At 42.7% G+C, this 20,710-nt stretch overlaps 1 protein-coding gene across 2 annotated transcripts in view; it reads left to right on the top strand.

The window, feature by feature from the left end:
* LOC128696236 (cytochrome P450 9e2) overlaps positions 1-9,092 on the top strand; it is an 85,775-nt gene extending 76,683 nt beyond the window's left edge. For both annotated transcript variants that reach the window (XM_070092549.1, XM_070092548.1), the window contains 2 exons: positions 8,401-8,591; positions 8,719-9,092. In XM_070092549.1, the coding sequence (XP_069948650.1) occupies positions 8,401-8,591; positions 8,719-8,897 (370 nt within the window). In that variant the 3' untranslated portion in view covers positions 8,898-9,092. The remainder of the gene's footprint in view (positions 1-8,400; positions 8,592-8,718) is intronic.
* The last annotated feature ends 11,618 nt before the right edge of the window (positions 9,093-20,710 follow it).

Below are 20,710 nucleotides of genomic sequence, written 5' to 3'. Positions count from 1 at the left end.
AATTTTGATAATTTTTCCCTTTGTGAAACTTGACAGATACCTCAGAGTTATTATGTATTGCATCTTTAAAATGAGTTAGTTGGCTGGTTTGCAACTGCACAATTAATTCTTGTAGACCTAGTCTTATTTCCTCCAGTCCAAAATAACCCTTGTGATATTTGTTAGAGAGCCATTCAAGTGTTTTTCAGCTTAATTTATTCTATACCATGACACTCAATAACCAGTCTGAATCCTTCAGATTATATTTATTACTTAAAGTTTTGAGAGTGCTCTCCAGTTTAACTCTAAACTGCTGTAAACCTTTGTAAGTGTGATCTGGAGATTTTTAATTAACAATGATATTCACTAGATCCAACCTACTTTGTTTTATATTACCATAAGTGACTTTCAACAAGTCAACTGCTTCCTTGTAAGAATCATCTACATTGGGAAAGGCTTGTATGAGTATGTGAGCATCTCCTCTTACCTGTCATTTGAGGTAAAATAATTTAGTTACACAGGCTAGATCACTCCTATCATGCACAGCTGCTTTAAAAATTTACCAAAACTCCTCCCAATTTTCTCCTGGATTAAATACAGGTAATCATAGTTCTGGGAGTTTTGGCAGACATATTATTTGTTGTTGCAGACTGATTAACTGCCTGGTTTACACATTTTAATTTATTCAAGGCCTGACTTTTACAAGGAAGAATCCCTCTAATTCATAATACTGATTAATCATAAGATCTACTTCAGTCTCATCTACACAGTTTACTAATAAATCTCCTTCATATTTGTTGTATTATAATTTGTATGAATCATATCGTCAACACAGTAAAGTCCGAGGCAGCTACGGTGAAAAGCTCTGTTCCACAAGGCACAGTACTAGCTCCCATCTTGTTCCTCATCCTCATATCCGACATAGACAAGGATGTCAGCCACAGCACCGTGTCTTCCTTTGCAGATGACACCCGAATCTGCATGACAGTGTCTTCCATTGCAGACACTGCAAGGCTCCAGGCGGACATCAACCAAATCTTTCAGTGGGCTGCAGAAAACAATATGAAGTTCAACGATGAGAAATTTCAATTACTCAGATATGGTAAACATGAGGAAATTAAATCTTCATCAGAGTACAAAACAAATTCTGGCCACAAAATAGAGCGAAACACCAACGTCAAAGACCTGGGAGTGATTATGTCGGAGGATCTCACCTTCAAGGACCATAACATTGTATCAATCGCATCTGCTAGAAAAATGACACGATGGATAATGAGAACCGTCAAAACTAGGGAGGCCAAGCCCATGATGACACTCTTCAGGTCACTTGTTCTATCTAGGCTGGAATATTGCTGCACACTAACAGCACCTTTCAAGGCAGGTGAAATTGCTGACCTAGAAAATGTACAGAGAACTTTCACGGCGCGCATAACGGAGATAAAACACCTCAATTACTGGGAGCGCTTGAGGTTTCTAAACCTGTATTCCCTGGAACGCAGGAGGGAGAGATACATGATTATATACACCTGGAAAATCCTAGAGGGACTAGTACCGAACTTGCACACGAAAATCACTCACTACGAAAGCAAAAGACTTGGCAGACGATGCACCATCCCCCCAATGAAAAGCAGGGGTGTCACTAGCACGTTAAGAGACCATACAATAAGTGTCAGGGGACCGAGACTGTTCAACTGCCTCCCAGCACACATAAGGGGGATTACCAACAGACCCCTGGCAGACTTCAAGCTGGCACTGGACAAGCACCTAAAGTCAGTTCCTGATCAGCCGGGCTGTGGCTCGTACGTTGGTTTTCGTGCAGCCAGCAGCAACAGCCTGGTTGATCAGGCGCTGATCCACCAGGTGGTCTGGTCACAGACCGGGCCGCGGGGGCGTTGACCCCCGAAACTCTCTCCAGGTAAACTCCAGGTATCTATTCCCCAAAGCATCTAAATACAATTTTAAATCATCAGTATTCACAGTTTTTTGATTCATTAATTCCAAACATTTATTATATGCCTTGGTTACATGACCCTTTCTAGCTTGCAGTGATGCTTTCTTTGCTCTATATTCCATATGTTTGTCTTCTATATTAATTTCCTCATTTTCAGTCATGATGCAATGTATTAAATTCAACTTAATTAATAACACTGATTATAACTTACCTTTGAATAAATCCTAGCTACACTCGAACTTTGCAATTACATGTAAGAAAATTATAATATAAATTTTAAATACACATTAATGATGTTAGCTACACTTGAGCTTAGTAATTACACATGTAAGAAAAATTTATTATTATTATTATCACACTGGCCGATTCCCACCAAGGCAGGGTGGCCCGAAAAAGAAAAACTTTCACCATCATTCACTCCATCACTGTCTTGCCAGAAGGGTGCTTTACACTACAGTTTTTAAACTGCAACATTAACACCCCTCCTTCAGAGTGCAGGCACTGTACTTCCCATCTCCAGGACTCAAGTCCGGCCTGCTGGTTTCCCTGAACCCCTTCATAAATGTTACTTTGCTCACACTCCAACAGCACATCAAGTATTAAAAACCATTTGTCTCCATTCACTCCTATCAAACACGCTCACGCACGCCTGCTGGAAGTCCAAGCCCCTCGCACACAAAGCCTCCTTTACCCCCTCCCTCCAACCTTTCCTAGGCCGACCCCTACCCCGCCTTCCTTCCACTACAGACTGATACACTCTTGAAGTCATTCTGTTTCGCTCCATTCTCTCTACATGTCCAAACCACCTCAACAACCCTTCCTCAGCCCTCTGGACAACAGTTTTGGTAATCCCGCACCTCCTCCTAACTTCCAAACTACGAATTTTCTGCATTATATTCACACCACACATTGCCCTCAGACATGACATCTCCACTGCCTCCAGCCTTCTCCTCGCTGCAACATTCATCACCCATGCTTCACACCCATATAAGAGCGTTGGTAAAACTATACTCTCATACATTCCCCTCTTTGCCTCCAAGGACAAAGTTCTTTGTCTCCACAGACTCCTAAGTGCACCACTCACTCTTTTTCCCTCATCAATTCTATGATTCACCCCATCTTTCATAGACCCATTCGCTGACACGTCCACTCCCAAATATCTGAATACATTCACCTCCTCCATACTCTCTCCCTCCAATCTGATATTCAATCTTTCATCACCTAATCTTTTTGTTATCCTCATAACCTTACTCTTTCCTGTATTCACCTTTAATTTTCTTCTTTTGCACACCCTACCAAATTCATCCACTAATCTCTGCAACTTCTCTTCAGAATCTCCCAAGAGCACAGTGTCATCAGCAAAGAGCAGCTGTGACAACTCCCACTTTGTGTGTGATTCTTTATCTTTTAACTCCACGCCTCTTGTCAAGACCCTCGCATTTACTTCTCTTACAACCCCATCTATAAATATATTAAACAACCACGGTGACATCACACATCCTTGTCTAAGGCCTACTTTTACTGGGAAATAATTTCCCTCTTTCCTACATACTCTAACTTGAGCCTCACTATCCTCGTAAAAACTCTTCACTGCTTACAGTAACCTACCTCCTACACCATACACTTGCAACATCTGCCACATTGCCCCCCTATCCACCCTGTCATACGCCTTTTCCAAATCCATAAATGCCACAAAGACCTCTTTAGCCTTATCTAAATACTGTTCACTTATATGTTTCACTGTAAACACCTGATCCACACACCCCCTACCTTTCCTAAAGCCTCCTTGTTCATCTGCTATCCTCTTCTCCGTCTTACTCTTAATTCTTTCAATAATAACTCTACCATACACTTTACCAGGTACACTCAGCAGACTTATCCCCCTATAATTTTTGCACTCTCTTTTATCCCCTTTGCCTTTATACAAATTAACTATGCATGCTCTCTGCCAATCCCTAGGTACCTTACCCTCTTCCATACATTTATTAAATAATTGCACCAACCACTCCAAAACTATATCCCCACCTGCTTTTAACATTTCTATCTTTATCCCATCAATCCCGGCTGCCTTACCCCCTTTCATTTTACCTACTGCCTCACGAACTTCCCCCACACTCACAACTGGCTCTTCCTCACTCCTACAAGATGTTATTCCTCCTTGCCCTATACACGAAATCACAGCTTCCCTATCTTCATCAACATTTAACAATTCCTCAAAATATTCCCTCCATCTTCCCAATACCTCTAACTCTCCATTTAATAACTCTCCTCTCCTATTTTTAACTGACAAAACCAATTGTTCTCTAGGCTTTCTTAACTTGTTAATCTCACTCCAAAACTTTTTCTTATTTTCAACAAAATTTGTTGATAACATCTCACCCACTCTCATTTGCTCTCTTTTTACATTGCTTCACCACTCTCTTAACCTCTCTCTTTTTCTCCATATACTCTTCCCTCCTTGCATCACTTCTACTTTGTAAAAACTTCTCATATGCTAACTTTTTCTCCCTTACTACTCTCTTTACATCATCCTTCCACCAATCACTCCTCTTCCCTCCCGCACCCACTTTCCTGTAACCACAAACTTCTGCTGAACACTCTAACACTACATTTTTAAACCTACCCCATACCTCTTCGACCCCATTGCCTATGCTCTCATTAGCCCATCTATCCTCCAATAGCTGTTTATATCTTACCCTAACTGCCTCCACTTTTAGTTTATAAACCTTCACCTCTCTCTTCCCTGATGCTTCTATTCTCCTTGTATCCCATCTACCTTTTACTCTCAGTGTAGCTACAACTAGAAAGTGATCTGATATATCTGTGGCCCCTCTATAAACATGTACATCCTGAAGTCTACTCAACAGTCTTTTATCTACCAATACATAATCCAACAAACTACTGTCATTACGCCCTACCTGGAGTTTACCTAGAGAGAGTTTCGGGGATCAACGCCCCCGCGGCCCGGTCTGTGACCAGGCCTCCTGGTGGATCAGCGCCTGATCAACCAGGCTGTTGCTGCTGGCTGCACGCAAACCAACGTACGAGCCACAGCCCGGCTGATCAGGAACTGACTTTAGGTGCTTGTCCAGTGCCAGCTTGAAGACTGCCAGGGGTCTGTTGGTAATCCCTCTTATGTGTGCTGGGAGGCAGTTGAACAGTCTCGGGCCCCTGACACTTATTGTATGGTCTCTTAACGTGCTAGTGACACCCCTGCTTTTCATTGGGGGGATGGTGCATCGTCTGCCAAGTCTTTTGCTTTCGTAGTGAGTGATTTTCGTGTGCAAGTTCGGTACTAGTCCCTCTAGGATTTTCCAGGTGTATATAATCATGTATCTCTCCCTCCTACGTTCCAGGGAATACAGGTTTAGAAACCTCAAGCGCTCCCAGTAATTGAGGTGTATCTTGTATACTTATTTATCCTCTTTTTCTTAAAATATGTATTACCTATAACTAAACCCCTTTCTATACAAAGTTCAATCAAAGGGCTCCCATTATCATTTACACCTGGCACCCCAAACTTACCTACCACACCCTCTCTAAAAGTTTCTCCTACTTTAGCATTCAGGTCCCCTACCACAATTACTCTCTCACTTGGTTCAAAGGCTCCTATACATTCACTTAACATCTCCCAAAATCTCTCTCTCTCCTCTGCATTCCTCTCTTCTCCAGGTGCATACACGCTTATTATGACCCACGTCTCGCATCCAACCTTTACTTTAATCCACATTAATACACATTATTAATGTTAGCTACACTTCAGCTTAGCAATTACATGTAAGAAATTTGTAATATAGATTTTAAATACACATTAATAATGTTAGCTACACTTGAGCTTAGTAATTACACATGTAAGAAAATTATAATATAAAATTTAAATGTACATTAATACAAACCTTTAGCCAGACTTGGCTTATCAAAATTAATATTATACAAATTAATATAAATCCTTGCCAGAATTTGGCATAGCAAAATTAAAATTATACATATTAATATAATCTCTAGCCACACTTGTCTTGGCTTATCCAAATTAATATTGTAATAATTATAATCCACTACACATTAACCCTTAAACAATCCAAACAGATCGACGTTCAAATTCGTAGTGCTCCAAAAGTAGATCTACGTTTTTTTTTACATATTTTCAAAAATAACAAAAAAAAGATGTAGATATAAGTTTTTTTTACACATTTTTAAATGTAAAACAAGAAAGAAGATTTTTTACATACTTTCAAATGTTGAAAAAACGTATATATACGTTTGGACCATTTAAGGGTTAAGTAAATTTGTGAACTTAACATCCACCTCCTGTCATTTCACATATAATTATTAAATAATTAACTAATTAATGACTTCACTAATTACCTCCGGTTCAAGAAGGACCAACGGGCAAATTAAATGTGGAAAATTACATTTATCTGAATGTAACTCATTATGTACATAACAGTAAATGATAACAAAGATAATTATTATTTATCAGTTACCTAGGCAAGTAGGAATTTGGGACACCTAGGTCACAAAAATGTCCCCCTTCGATACCCACAACTGTCTTATCCACAAGTTGCTCTAGACCTATTAATTACAAATGAAATATGCATCACCAAGAATTCTGATAAATATATAAATTTGTGGGCTGTATATTAAAATTAATAAATGATTATATATATACACAAATACATAACACAATGAGAATATCTTAAAATCACTCACCAATTTGGCTGGAGATCAAGGTGTATCATACTCAGAAAACCTCACTGTCTATCCATGAAAATAACACTGGCCAGAGTTACAAACATAAACAAACTTATCTGAGGTTCCTGGAGCTGTCTTGTCCAGTCGCCTGATATCTCAAGTTATGCAAGAATGCATATCCAACAATTTTGGCTCCTATTTGAGAGGTGTCAGACCAATTTTAACCTCTAGAGCATGAAAAATTCCTCTTATTTTTAATAACGTTTTCTTGGGTCATTCGAAACACAATGGCGAGTCTTCTCTGCACAGGCGCAGGCTTCCCATTTTTGATGACATAAATTTTTATTAAATACAGTATGTTACACTAATTTACATAAAAAATACACTGCATTTTTCCTGGAAAATACATTATTTTCCACATTGTTCTTGTCCATTATTTCCTTTTCAAAGTTTCTTCCTTTCTCCTTACATTTGTATATTCATTACTAAAAGTTTATACTGTGAATGGCTAGTTTATTTTACACCAGCAGTTCATTCTGTGAGTTGCTAGTTTACTATTCTTGTACACCTACAACTCTTCATGTGAGAGAGAATAGTTTATTGCTCACCCAGTGCTCATCTCACAATTTACAAAGGTAATGAACTCCAGGTAGGTCTGGTCACAATCATGACAAGTTACAAAGGTATTTACAGATTACAGAGGTACGTAATGGGTCCAGGGACTGGTCCCCCAAAGTTTTGATAGCTGAACTAGGTACAAAGGTAATGAGCTCACAAGTTACAAAGGTAATGTTGTAAATTGTGAGCTCATTACCTCTGTCACTTGCTCAGCTATCAAAACTTTGGAGTCCAGTCCCAAGACCAATTATGTACCTCTGTAATCTTTTGACTACCACCCACAGGATGGGTATGGGATGCATAATAAACATATTAAACTAAAAAACTAACCAGTGCTCATCTTCCAAGAGCCTAATTTACTGAGCACTCTCAGTACATCCTATGAAGGGCAATTTTCTATTTTAATTCTTTTAATAAATTTATTTCTATTTATAACGGTTATTTAATATTTGATATGCTGCATTAAAAATTAAAGAAACACTGATATATGCAGTGTATTGTGCGTACTGAGTGCGTTACTACATAAATGCTTTCAGCGCTTTACTGGGCTAAGTTCCAGTTCCTGGCCATCTTACGACAGATGATGTACAGCTCCTGGACTTTTACAAAGTGTAAGGATACTGGGGTTAGACTTCTTGAGTGTGTTGTGCTACATCTGAGAAGCTTCAAGGTGCTGATCCCCAGCTTCTGGAAGGTTGTGATGTAGCTCCCTGGTCTCTTGCAGGAATTTATCAGCAGGTTCTCTTCCTCTCGAGCGTTTGAAGGTTGAACTGCGATGCATCTTGCATGCATTGTGGTACAAAGGAGTGGAAGTTCAGAATTCTGGGGTTAACTTTCTTGGGTCATACAGAGACAGAAATACGTCTAGTTAGATCTACATTATATTTTAATTTAGAAGTTACAATTAAAGTGAAACTATGTTTAACAGTCTATGGAACAGTTCAATAATACAACTAGAATATAAGTTTTCTTCACAGTGCTGGATGTAAATATTCTGACATTGTCACCATAGTTCGGATCATCGGGAATTTCTTCAATTAACTTTTCAAGTTTCTTCCTCTTTCACATTATGAATTATCCTGTTGGTTACACTGATTTTCGTTATATGTTCTTAAACGTCGTATCATTCTTTCATTGTAATAAAAACCTTATTCTAACAGAATTCCTGGCACTGAACTAATTGTGCATCCTGGTGACTTAGTGTACTTTCCAATCTGGAGTTTACATCACGACTCCCGCTACTTTCCAAACCCCGAGGAGTTTCTGCCAGACCGCTTCCTCCCAGAGAACAAAGACAATATCACCAGCTTCACTCACATGCCTTTTGGAATGGGACCAAGGAACTGCATAGGCAAGTTTGAAAATCACTTGAATATTAATGAATAGTATTTCCCATCAGTTATTATAATTTCTAATTTCTCTACATACTCTATCCAGCCCCTGCATTAAAATAGACTGGTATTTCTTTTTTTTTTTAGCTATGAGGTTTGCTTTGATGGAGGCCAAGGTAGCCCTGGCTAAGCTTCTACTGAAAGTAGAGTTACACCTGAAGAGCGACTTCCAGGAAGTGAGGCTGGCAAAATCTCCTATTATTTTGACCCCAGAAGGAGGCGTCCATCTTGTGATCAAGCCGCTCGCCACCAACATAAAAAAATAAAACCACAAAAAAGTAACTCGTTCCGATGAGAGAGGAAAATTACATACCTGTTAGTTATGTCTATCATATCCTCAGCAAATATAGATGAATTTTTCATTGTATAACCTTTTGCAAAATTTTGGTTAAGACAAAAACTAAACTGTAAAGTGCAGCTGTACCTTTGTTTAAGATTAAATAATATCTTGTGTGTTTACATATCTTTTTTTGAATGACATTCTGAGTCTCATGCTGTTCAACTATCCATCAATGTAGCATAATAACTTTGTATAACTACTATAATAGTATAAACTATACACACCTCTCCTCCCTCTTCCTCTCTCTCTCTCTCTTTCTCTCTCTCTCTCTCTCTCTCTCTCTCTCTCTCTCTCCGTCTTTCTCTCCTTCTCCCTCCCTTCTTCTCTTCCCCCTCTCACCCCCTCTCTCCCTCTCTCCCTCACACACAACTTAATTACTCTTCCCTTCTCTCCCTTTATCTTTCACGAGATTGGAGAAAGGGACTACATAGTAGGTACAATTTAGTCTGGGGAGCATAAGGTAGTCATTGGAGTCATGTATAACCCACCACAGAACTTCAGGAGGCCAAGAGAGGAATATGAAGAGAACAACAGAGCGATGGTGGACACACTGGCTGAGGTGGCATGAAGACCTAAATCGTGCAGAACTGGTTATATGGAAAATTTTATAGGGATGATTACTTGTACATACCTCAACATTACATGCATACGAGTAATCTCATTGGGAGACAACAACTATATTGTTTACTGCAGTCACCCCGTGTAGACATGTGAGAAAACTTAACCACCTCTGGTCACTGCAGGTGGCCCCTCGACCCTCACATTATCCATATCTATCCGAGACCAGTATAAATTGGATAGCACCCTCAAGTACGGCATTACTAATTAATTGTGGACTGTATAGATTATATTAGTTTAACTGAATAAGGGGGGGGAGGGTAGGTTACACATGGATACATCCATCAAGGAAAAACATTTGTACATAATCCCACCACTTACCAGATATTCTCTGGTGGTCACTTGATGTAGCTGGATCACCCATAACCTATCCAATTAAAACATACCTAACTGGCCAGTATCAGTCTGCTATAACTAGAAAGGTTACTTAACTGTGGGTGATTGATGCTCCTTATTTCCTCCATTCACCATCTCATTTCGATGTCCTGCTACACCGACACGGTTCTTATTCCAGCAGGACGAGGTATCCGTTGGTTTGTCCCGGTTTAGAAGTCGTGATTCCATAAAACTTCACTATCCTCGGGACGAGAACCACGCGTTCACTCGGAGCAGGGCGATTTATTTCACTTCCCGCATTCTCTTAACTTAATGTTATTGTCACTGATTACATTACCATTCACAAGACGATTTAACGTCTCATAATTATTATACACATCAGAGGTCACTCCATTAAGATCTGAGACCGATGAGTGAGGATTAACTCACGGGTAATTTCCCCTGGACACATTCCATGGCGGCGCACCCGTCACCCCCGGTCCTACTATTATCCACTCATTTTACCACTTTATTATGGTGGTCACGTAAATCACGCTCCCTCACTCTTCACCAGGAACAGTTACGACACTTCCTATCAGGAAGTGAGGCCTATATTAATCCTTAGGCCGCCGTGAACGCCAATTTCCTGATCCCATGTTTTCACAGCCTCCTCACTACATTCAAAACAGTGCCGCCTCCCGCATGCCCTCAGCCTACCTCCCTCCCCGCACATCCGCGCGCAGGGGGAACACTGTTGGCTCTATTCAAATTTCAAATACATTTTGACTCAAATCAACACATTAAACACCTATTAGGCACTATAGCTTCGGAAAATTAAATATTTTCCACAGGTTAAGGGTGATTTCAACCACAGGGAGATCGATTGGGAAAACCTGGAGTCTCATGGGGTTCCCGAAACATGGAGAGCCAAGATGATGGATGTGGTACTGGAAATCCTCATTCATCAACACGTCACGGACACTACCAGAGAGAGAGAGAGAGAGAAGGATGAACCAGCAAGACTGGACCTTGTGTTCACCCTGAGCAGGTCAGACATTGATGACATCACATATGAGTGGCCCCTTGGAGCTAGAGATCACGTGGTTCTGAGTTTTGATTACATAGTAGGGATACAAGGAGAGAGGGTAACAAGAGTCAAATGGGAAAATCCAAACTATAAAAGGGGGGACTACACAGGTATGAGGAACGCCCTGTGGGAGGTTCAGTGAGCCAGAGAACTAGTAGGAATGTCAGTAAACGAAATGGAATATATAACAACAAAACACAAGGAGGCAGAGGAAAGGTTTGTTCCCAAGACCAACAGAAATAATGCGAAGACCAAAGCGAGTCGTTGGTTTACCCAAAGGTGTAGGGAGGCAAAAACTAAGTGCATTAGAGAAATGGAAAAGGTACAGAAGGCAAAGGACCCAGGAAAAAAAAAAGATCAGTTGAAGACCCAGAAATGAGTATGCACAGATAAGCAGGGAGGCTCAGAGACAGTATGAAAATGACATAGCATCGAAAGTCAAGACTGACCCGAAACTGTTGTATTGCCACACCAGGAGAAAGACAACAGTCAAAGACCAGGTGATCAGGGTGAGGAAAGAAGGTGGGAAACTCACAAGAAATGATAAAGAGGCATGCGAGGAGCTCAACACGAGATTTAAGGAAATATTCACAGTTGAGACAAGAAGGACTCTAGGAAGACAGAACAGAAAGGGACACCAACAAGGGACATACCAACAAGTGTTGGATGAAATACGCACAACTGAGGAGGAGGTGAAGAAGCTGCTAAGTGACCTTGATACCTCAAAGGAAATGGGACCGGACAACATCTCCCAGTGGGTCCTTAGAGAATGAGCCGAGACGCTGTGGGTGCCACTAACCACAATTTTCAACGTTTCCTTTAAACTGGGCAACTACCAGAGGTATGGAAGACGGCAAATGTAGTCCCCATTTTTAAGAAAGGAGACAGAAACGAGGAACTAAACTAAAGACCAGTGTCACTGACGTGTATAGTATGCAAAGTTATAGAGATGATTATCAGAAGGAGAGTGGTGAAGCACCTGGAATGGAACAAGATTATAAATGGCAACCAGCATGGATTCATGGAAGGTAAATCCTGTGTAACATACCTTCTGGAGTTTTATACAAGGTAACAGAAGTAAGACACGAGAGAGAGGGGTAGGTAGATTGGGTTTTCTTGGACTGCAAGAAGGCAAGAGATTGGTGCAGAAGCTAGAGGATCAGGCACGTATAACAGTAAGGGTACTGCAATGGGTCAGAGAATACCTGACAGGAAGGTAACAATGAGTCATGGTACGTGATGAGGTATCACAGTGGGCACCTGTGACGAGCGGGGTCTTACAGGGGTCAGTCCTAGGACCAATGCTGTTTTCGGTATAAGTAAATGACATGATGGAAGGGATAGACTCAGAAGTGTCCCTGTTTGCTGATGATGTGAAGTTAATGAGGAGAATTGAATCAGATGAGGATCAGGCAAGACTACAAAGAGACCTGGGCAGGTTAGACCCGTGGTCCAGCAACTGGCTCTTCGAATTTAACCACGCCAAATGCAAAGTCATGAAGATCGGGGAAGGGCAAGGAAGACCACAGAAAGAGTACACGCCAGAGGTCCAAAGACTGCAAACCGCACTCACGGAGAAAAATTTTGGGACGAGTATAATACCTGGAGTGAGTTCCGGGATTCAACGTCCCCGCGGCTCGGTCTGTTACCATGCCTCATGGTGAATAAGGGCCAGATCTTACTAGTCACCACACGCAATCCAACGTACGAACCATAGCCCGGCTGGTCAGGTACTGGCTTTAGGTGCATGTTCAGTGCCTGCTTGAAGACAGCCAGGGGTCTATCGGTAATCCCCTTATGTATGGTGGGAGGCAGTTAAGCAGTCTTGGGCCCCTAACACTTATTGTGTTGTCTATTAACGTGCTAGTGGTACCACTGCCTTTCACTGGCAAGTTTGGTACTAATCCCTCTAAGATTTTCCAAGTGTATATAATCATGCATCTCTCCCGCCTGCATTCTGGGAAGTACAGGTTTAGGAACTTCAAGTGTTCCCTGTAATTGAGGTGTTTTATCTCAGTTATGCACGCCGTGAAGGTTCTCTGTACATTTTCTAGGTCAGCAATTTCACTTGCCTTGAAAGGTGCTGTTAGTGTGCAGTAATATTCCAGTCTAGATAGAACTAGCGATCTGAAGAGTGTCATCATGGCCTTGGCATCCCTGGTTTAGAAGGTTCTCATTATCCATCCTGTAATTTTTCTAGCAGATGCAATTGATACAATGTTATGGTCCTTGAAGGTGTGGTTGGAATTTGTTTTATACTCTGATGAAATTTTAATTACCTCACGTTTACCATATCGGAGTAGTTGAAATTTCTTATCATTGAACTTCATCTTGTTTTCTGCAGCCCATTTAAATATTTGGTTGATGTCCACCTAGAGTCTTTCAGTATCTTCAATGGAGGACACTGTCATGCAGATTCGCGAGTCATCTGCAAAGGAAGACACGGCACTGTGGCTTATGTCCCTGTCTATGTCCGATAAGAGGATAAGGAACAAGATGGGAGTGAGTACTGTGCCTTGTGGAACAGAGCTTTTCACCGTAGCCGCCTCAGACTTTACTCTGTTGACTACTACTCTTTGTGCAAGAATGGTATATAATACCGACAAGATAAAATTAAGACACATGTGCAACATCTGGGTACCTTTATTGTAGACGTTTCGCCATCCAGTGGCTTTATCAATACAAATTCAGTGACTATGCCTTCGTCTGCTACACCTGACGTTACTATATAAGCGCCAGGCTCCTTGCTTCTGCTTCAGAATCTCCACGACTACGGTGATTTCGCACCTACTCCAAGGTTGAGGGACTGATTACCTCATCTTCTGTATATAGTTCTACTATCTTCCTATTATGTCCTAGAATTTGTATTGATAAAGCCACTGGATGGCGAAACGTCTACAATAAAGATACCCAGATGTTGCACATGTGTCTTAATTACTCTTTGTGTTCTATTTGTCAGGAAATTATAGATCCATCTACCAACTTTTCCTGTTATTCCTTTATCACGTATTTTGTGCGCTATTACACCATGGTCACACTTGTTGAAGGCGTTTGCAAAGTCTGTGTATCTTACATTTGCAATCTGTTTGTCTTATAGCACCAAGGACCTTGTCGTAGTGGTCCAGTAGTTGGGAGAGACAGGAGCGACCTACTCTAAACCCATGCTGCTCTGGGTTGTGTAACTGATGGGTATTTAGATGGGTGGCGATCTTGCTTCTTAGAACCCTTTCAAAGGTTTTTATGATATGGAACATTAGCGCTATCGGTCTATATTTCTTTGCTATTGTTTTACTGCACCCTTTGTGGAGTGGGGCTGTCTGTTGTTCTTAGTAACTGTGGGACGACCCCAGTGTCCATTCTCCCTCTCCAAAGGATGCTAAAAGCACGTGATAGGGGCTTCTTGCATTTCTCGATGAATACGGAGTTCCATGAGTATGGGCCTGGGACAGAGTGCATGGGCATGTCATTTATCGCCTGTTCGAAGTCATTTGGCCTCAGGATATTGTCAGATAGGCTTGTGCTTACCAAATTCTGTGGCTTTCTCATGGAATCACACATCAACTAGACAACTGATGCAGCACAGGGGCGCCTGGAAAACCTGAGAATAGTATTCCGATACCTCAGTAAGGAATCGTTCAAGATTCTGTATACCCTGTACGTCAGGCCCATACTGGAGTATGAAACACCAGTTTGGAACCCACATCTGGTCAAGCATGTCAAGAAATTTAAGAAACTGCAAAGGTCTGCAACAAAGCTAGTTCCAGAGTTAAGGAGAATGTCCTATCTACTAGGAAAGTTTAAGGGTAATCAGCCTGACGAAACTGGAGGACAGGAGGGTTAGGGAAGACATGATAACGACATACAAATTACTGTGAGGATTAGATAAGGTGCACAGAGACAGGATGTTCCAGAGAGGGGACACAGAAACAAGGGGTCAAAATTGGAAGTTAAAGACTAAGATGAGTCAATAGGATGTTAGGGAGTATTTCTTCAGTCATAAAGGTGTCAAGAAGTGGAATAGTGTGGTAAGTGATGTAGTGGAGGCAGGAACCATACATACTTTTAAGACCAGGTATGATAAAGCTCATGGAGCAGGGAGAGAGAGGACCTAGTAGCAATCAGTGAAGAGGCAGGGCCAAGAAATGAGTCTCGACCCCTTCAATCACAAATAGGGAAGTACAAACAGGTGAGTAGAAATACACACACACAAACTTACACACATACACATGCACACACAGACACACTCACACACACACAGACACAAACACACACACACACACACACACACACACACACACACACACACACACACACACACACACACACACACACACACACACACACACACACACACACACACACACACACACACACACACACACGCACACACACAAACACACACACACACACACACGCACACACACACAAACACACACACACCAGGGGCCAGGAGCTAGGACTCGACCCCTGCAACCATAAATAGGTGAGTACACACACACACACACACACACACACACACACACACACACACAACTGCAGGAGGCCAAGAGAGGAATATGAAGAGAACAACAGAGCGATGGTGGACACAGTGGCTGAGGTGGCACGAAGAGCTCAATCGTGCAGGGCAAAGTTACTGGTTATGGGTGAGTTCAACTACAGAGAGATCGATTGGGAAAACCTGGCGTCTCATAGGGGCCCCAAAATATGGAGAGCCAAGATGATGGATGTGGTACTGGAAAACCTCATGCATCAACATATTAAGGATACTACCAGAGAGAGAGGGGAGGATGAACCAGTAAGACTGGACCTTATGTTCACCCTGAGTAGCTCAGACATTGATGACATCACATATGAGAGACCCCTCGGAGCTAGTGACCACGTAGTTCTGAGTTTTGATTACATAGTAGAGTTACAAGTGGAGAGGGTAACAGGAGATGAAGGGGAAAAGACAAACTATAAAAGGAGGGACTACACAGGTATGAGGAACTTCCTGCGGGAGGTACAGTGGGACAGAGAAGTGGTAGGAAAGCCAGTATATGAAATGATGGAATATGTAACAACAAAATGCAAGGAGGCAGAGGAAAGGTTTGTTCCTAAGGGCAACAGAAACAATGGGAAGAGCAAAGCGAGTCCTTGGTTTGCCCAAAGGTGCAGGGAGGCAAAAACTAAGAGCATTAGAGAATGGAAGAGGTATGGAAGGCAAAGGACCCAGGAAAACAAGGGGATCAGTCTAAGAGGCAGAAACGAATATGCACAGATAAGGAGGGAGTCCCAGCGACAGTACGAAAATGACATAGCATCGAAAGTCAAGTCTGACCCGAAACTGCTGTTTAGCCACATTAGGAGATAGACAACACTCAAAGACCAGGTGATCAGGCTGAGGAAAGAAGGTGGGGAACTCACAAGAAACGATCAAGAGGTATGCGAGGAGCTCAACACGAGATTTAAGGAAGTATTCACAGTGGAGACTGGAAAGACTATGGGAAGACAGGACAGAGAGGGACACCAACAGGGAATAGACCAACAAGTGCTGGATGATATGCACACAACTGAGGAGGAGGTCAAGAAGCTGCTAAGTGACCTTGATACCTCAAAGACAATGGGACCGGACTTCTCCCCGTGGGTCCTCAGGGAGGGAGCAGATATACCGAGTGTGCCATTAACCATAATCTTCAACACATCCCTTGAAACTGGGCAACTACCTGAAGTATGGAAGACCATAAATGTAGTTTCCATTTTTAACAAAGGAGACAGAAAAGAGGCACTAAATTACAGACCAGTGTCACTGACGTGTATAGTATGCAAAGTCATGGAGGAGATTACCAGGAGGAGAATGGTGGAGCACCTGGAACAGAACAACATTATAAACAACAACAACACGGATTCATGGAAGGCAAATCCTGTGTCACAAACCTTCTGGAGTTTTATGACAAAGTTACAGAATTGCATTTTCCTGGACTGCAGGAAGGCCTTCGACACAGTTCCTCATAAGAGATTAGTGCAGAAGCTGGAGGATCAGGCTCATATAACAAGGAGAGCACTGCAAAGGATCAGAGAATACCTGACAGAGAGGCAACAACGAGTTATGGTACATGAAGAGGTAGGACAGTGGGTGCCTGTGACGAGTGGGGTCCCACAGGAGTTGGTCCTAGGACCAGTGCTATTTTTGATATATGTGAATGACATGATGGAAGGGATAGACTCTGAAGTGTCCCTGTTCACAGATGACGTGAAGTTAATGAGAAGAAGTAAATAGGATGAGGTTTCAGGCAGGACTACAATGAGACCTGGACAGACTGGACATGTGGTCCAGAAACTGGCTTCTCGAATTCAACCCTGCCAAAAGCAGAATCATGAAGATTGGGGAAGGGCAAAAAAGACCCCAGAGAGAGTATAGGCTACGTGGACAAAGACTACAAACCCCACTCAAGGAGAAAGATCTTGGGGTTACCAAAATACCGAGCATGTCTCCTTAGGCACACATCAACCAGATAACTGCTGCAGCATATGGGCGCCTGGCAATCCTGAGAATAGCGTTCTGATACTTTAATAAGGAATCGTTCAAGACATTGTACACTGTGTATGTTAGGCCCTTATTGGAGTATGCAGCACCAGTCTGGAACCCACACCTGGTCAAGCACGTCAAGAAGTTAGAGAAAGTACAAAGGTTTGCAACAAGGCTAGTTCCAGAGCTCAGGGAAATGTCCTACAATGAAAGGTTGAGGGAAATTGGACTGATGACACTGGAGGACAGAAGGGTCAGGGGAGACATGATAACGACATACAAGATACTGCAGGGAATAGATAAGGTGGACAGAGACAGGATGTTCCAGAGAGAGGACACAGAAACTAGGGGTCACAGTTGGAAGCTGAAGACTCAGACGAGTCACAGTGATGTTAGAAAGTATTTCTTCCATCATAGAGTCGTCAGGAAGTGGAATAGCCTAGCAAGTGATGTAGTGGAGGCAGGAACCATACATAGCTTTAAAACGAGGTATGACAAAGCTCAGGAAGCAGAGAGAGAGAGGACCTAGTAGCGATCAGTGAAGAGGCAGGGCCAGGAGCTGAGTCTCGATGCCTGCAACCACAATTAGGTGAGTACAATTAGGTGAGTACACAATACACATATACACAAACACACATAAAAAATGAGGCCTCGGGGGAAAGCCGGAGACACAGAGGACAGGAGGAAGATGCGCCTGATAAGGCAGAGTGAATGGAAGAGCTATGGAAAAAGATGGACCAAGTGTGGGAAAACAAACTAGGTGAGCTAACTGCAAAAATGAAGAAGAGGATGGAGGCAGAGAAGATGTGGGAGTCACAAGCTGAGGCTGCAGAAGCCAAGATGTGGGGCCCTAGAAGATGAAGTAATTACAAAGAAGTGAGATATAGGGCCAACAGCCAGACAGGCCATGTCATCTAAAGCAGGTACCCCAATATTGAATAAGAGGTCCAGAGAAAGAAAACAAGACAAAACTTACATTGAGGCCCTACCAGGTTCCCAGGAAAGGTCGAGGAATGAAGGAGGCATGCTGTTGGGCACAAGGCCAGCAGTGTGTGAGGGGGAGCAAGCATATGTGGGGGGATGCAGGAAGAGGAGAAAGGCCTCATGCAGAGGCACAACCAGGCAATACCTTTGTTTAAATGGAACCAAAAGATGCAGTGGGAAAAGCAATGGGAGGAGGAGGAGAGGGAGAGGTCAATCTTCATCCACAGGCTGCATGAGAGCAATGGGAAAATGTATACCTGGAGTTTACCTGGAGAGAGTTTCGGGGGTCAACGCCCCCGCGGCCAGGTCTGTGACCAGGCCTCCTGGGGGATCAGCGCCTGATCAACCAGGCTGTTGCTGCTGGCTGCACGCAAACCAACGTACGAGCCACAGCCCGGCTGATCAGGAACTGACTTTAGGTGCTTGTCCAGTGCCAGCTTGAAGACTGCCAGGGGTCTGTTGGTAATCCCCCTTATGTGTGCTGGGAGGCAGTTGAACAGTCTCGGGCCCCTGACACTTATTGTATGGTCTCTTAACGTGCTAGTGACACCCCTGCTTTTCATTGGGGGGATGGTGCATCGTCTGCCAAGTCTTTTGCTTTCGTAGTGAGTGATTTTCGTGTGCAAGTTCGGTACTAGTCCCTCTAGGATTTTCCAGGTGTATATAATCATGTATCTCTCCCTCCTGCGTTCCAGGGAATACAGGTTTAGAAACCTCAAGCGCTCCCAGTAATTGAGGTGTTTTATCTCCGTTATGCGCGCCGTGAAAGTTCTCTGTACATTTTCTAGGTCGGCAATTTCACCTGCCTTGAAAGGTGCTGTTAGAGTGCAGCAATATTCCAGCCTAGATAGAACAAGTGACCTGAAGAGTGTCATCATGGGCTTGGCCTCCCTAGTTTTGAAGGTTCTCATTATCCATCCTGTCATTTTTCTAGCAGATGCGATTGATACAATGTTATGGTCCTTGAAGGTGAGATCCTCCGACATAATCACTCCCAGGTCTTTGACATTGGTGTTTCGCTCTATTTTGTGGCCAGAATTTGTTTTGTACTCTGATGAAATTTAATTTCCTCATGTTTACCATATCTGAGTAATTGAAATTTCTCATCGTTGAACTTCATATTGTTTTCTGCAGCCCACTGAAAGATTTGGTTGATGTCCGCCTGGAGCCTTGCAGTGTCTGCAATGGAAGACACTGTCATGCAGATTCGGGTGTCATCTGCAAAGGAAGACACGGTGCTGTGGCTGACATCCTTGTCTATGTCGGATATGAGGATGAGGAACAAGATGGGAGCTAGTACTGTGCCTTGTGGAACAGAGCTTTTCACCGTAGCTGCCTCGGACTTTACTCTGTTGACGACTACTCTCTGTGTTCTGTTAGTGAGGAAATTATAGATCCATCGACCGACTTTTCCTGTTATTCCTTTAGCGCGCATTTTGTGCGCTATTACGCCATGGTCACACTTGTCGAAGGCTTTTGCAAAGTCTGTATATATTACATCTGCATTCTTTTTGTCTTCTAGTGCATTTAGGACCTTGTCGTAGTGATCCAGTAGTTGAGACAGACAGGAGCGACCTGTTCTAAACCCATGTTGCCCTGGGTTGTGTAACTGATGGGTTTCTAGATGGGTGGTGATCTTGCTTCTTAGGACCCTTTCAAAGATTTTTATGATATGGGATGTTAGTGCTATTGGTCTGTAGTTCTTTGCTGTTGCTTTACTGCCCCCTTTGTGGAGTGGGGCTATGTCTGTTGTTTTTAGTAACTGAGGGACGACCCCCGTGTCCATGCTCCCTCTCCATAGGATGGAAAAGGCTCGTGATAGGGGCTTCTTGCAGTTCTTGATGAACACAGAGTTCCATGAGTCTGGCCCTGGGGCAGAGTGCATGGGCATGTCATTTATCGCCTGTTCGAAGTCATTTGGCGTCAGGATAACATCGGATAGGCTTGTGTTAATCAAATTTTGTGGCTCTCTCATAAAAAATTCATTTTGATCTTCGACTCTCAGTCTGGTTAGCGGCTTGCTAAAAACTGAGTCATATTGGGACTTGAGTAGCTCACTCATTTCCTTGCTGTCATCTGTGTAGGACCCATCTTGTTTAAGTAGGGGCCCAATACTGGGCGTTGTTCTCGATTTTGATTTGGCATAGGAGAAGAAATACTTTGGGTTTCTTTCGATTTCATTTATAGCTTTTAGTTCCTCCCGCGATTCCTGACTCCTAAAGGATTCTTT

Source organism: Cherax quadricarinatus, chromosome 39 (assembly GCF_038502225.1).
Source record: "Cherax quadricarinatus isolate ZL_2023a chromosome 39, ASM3850222v1, whole genome shotgun sequence".
NCBI classification, from domain to species: Eukaryota; Metazoa; Arthropoda; class Malacostraca; order Decapoda; family Parastacidae; genus Cherax; species Cherax quadricarinatus.
The sequence above is the reverse complement of the archived record's forward strand: the minus strand, read 5'-3'. Positions and strand labels throughout refer to the sequence as shown.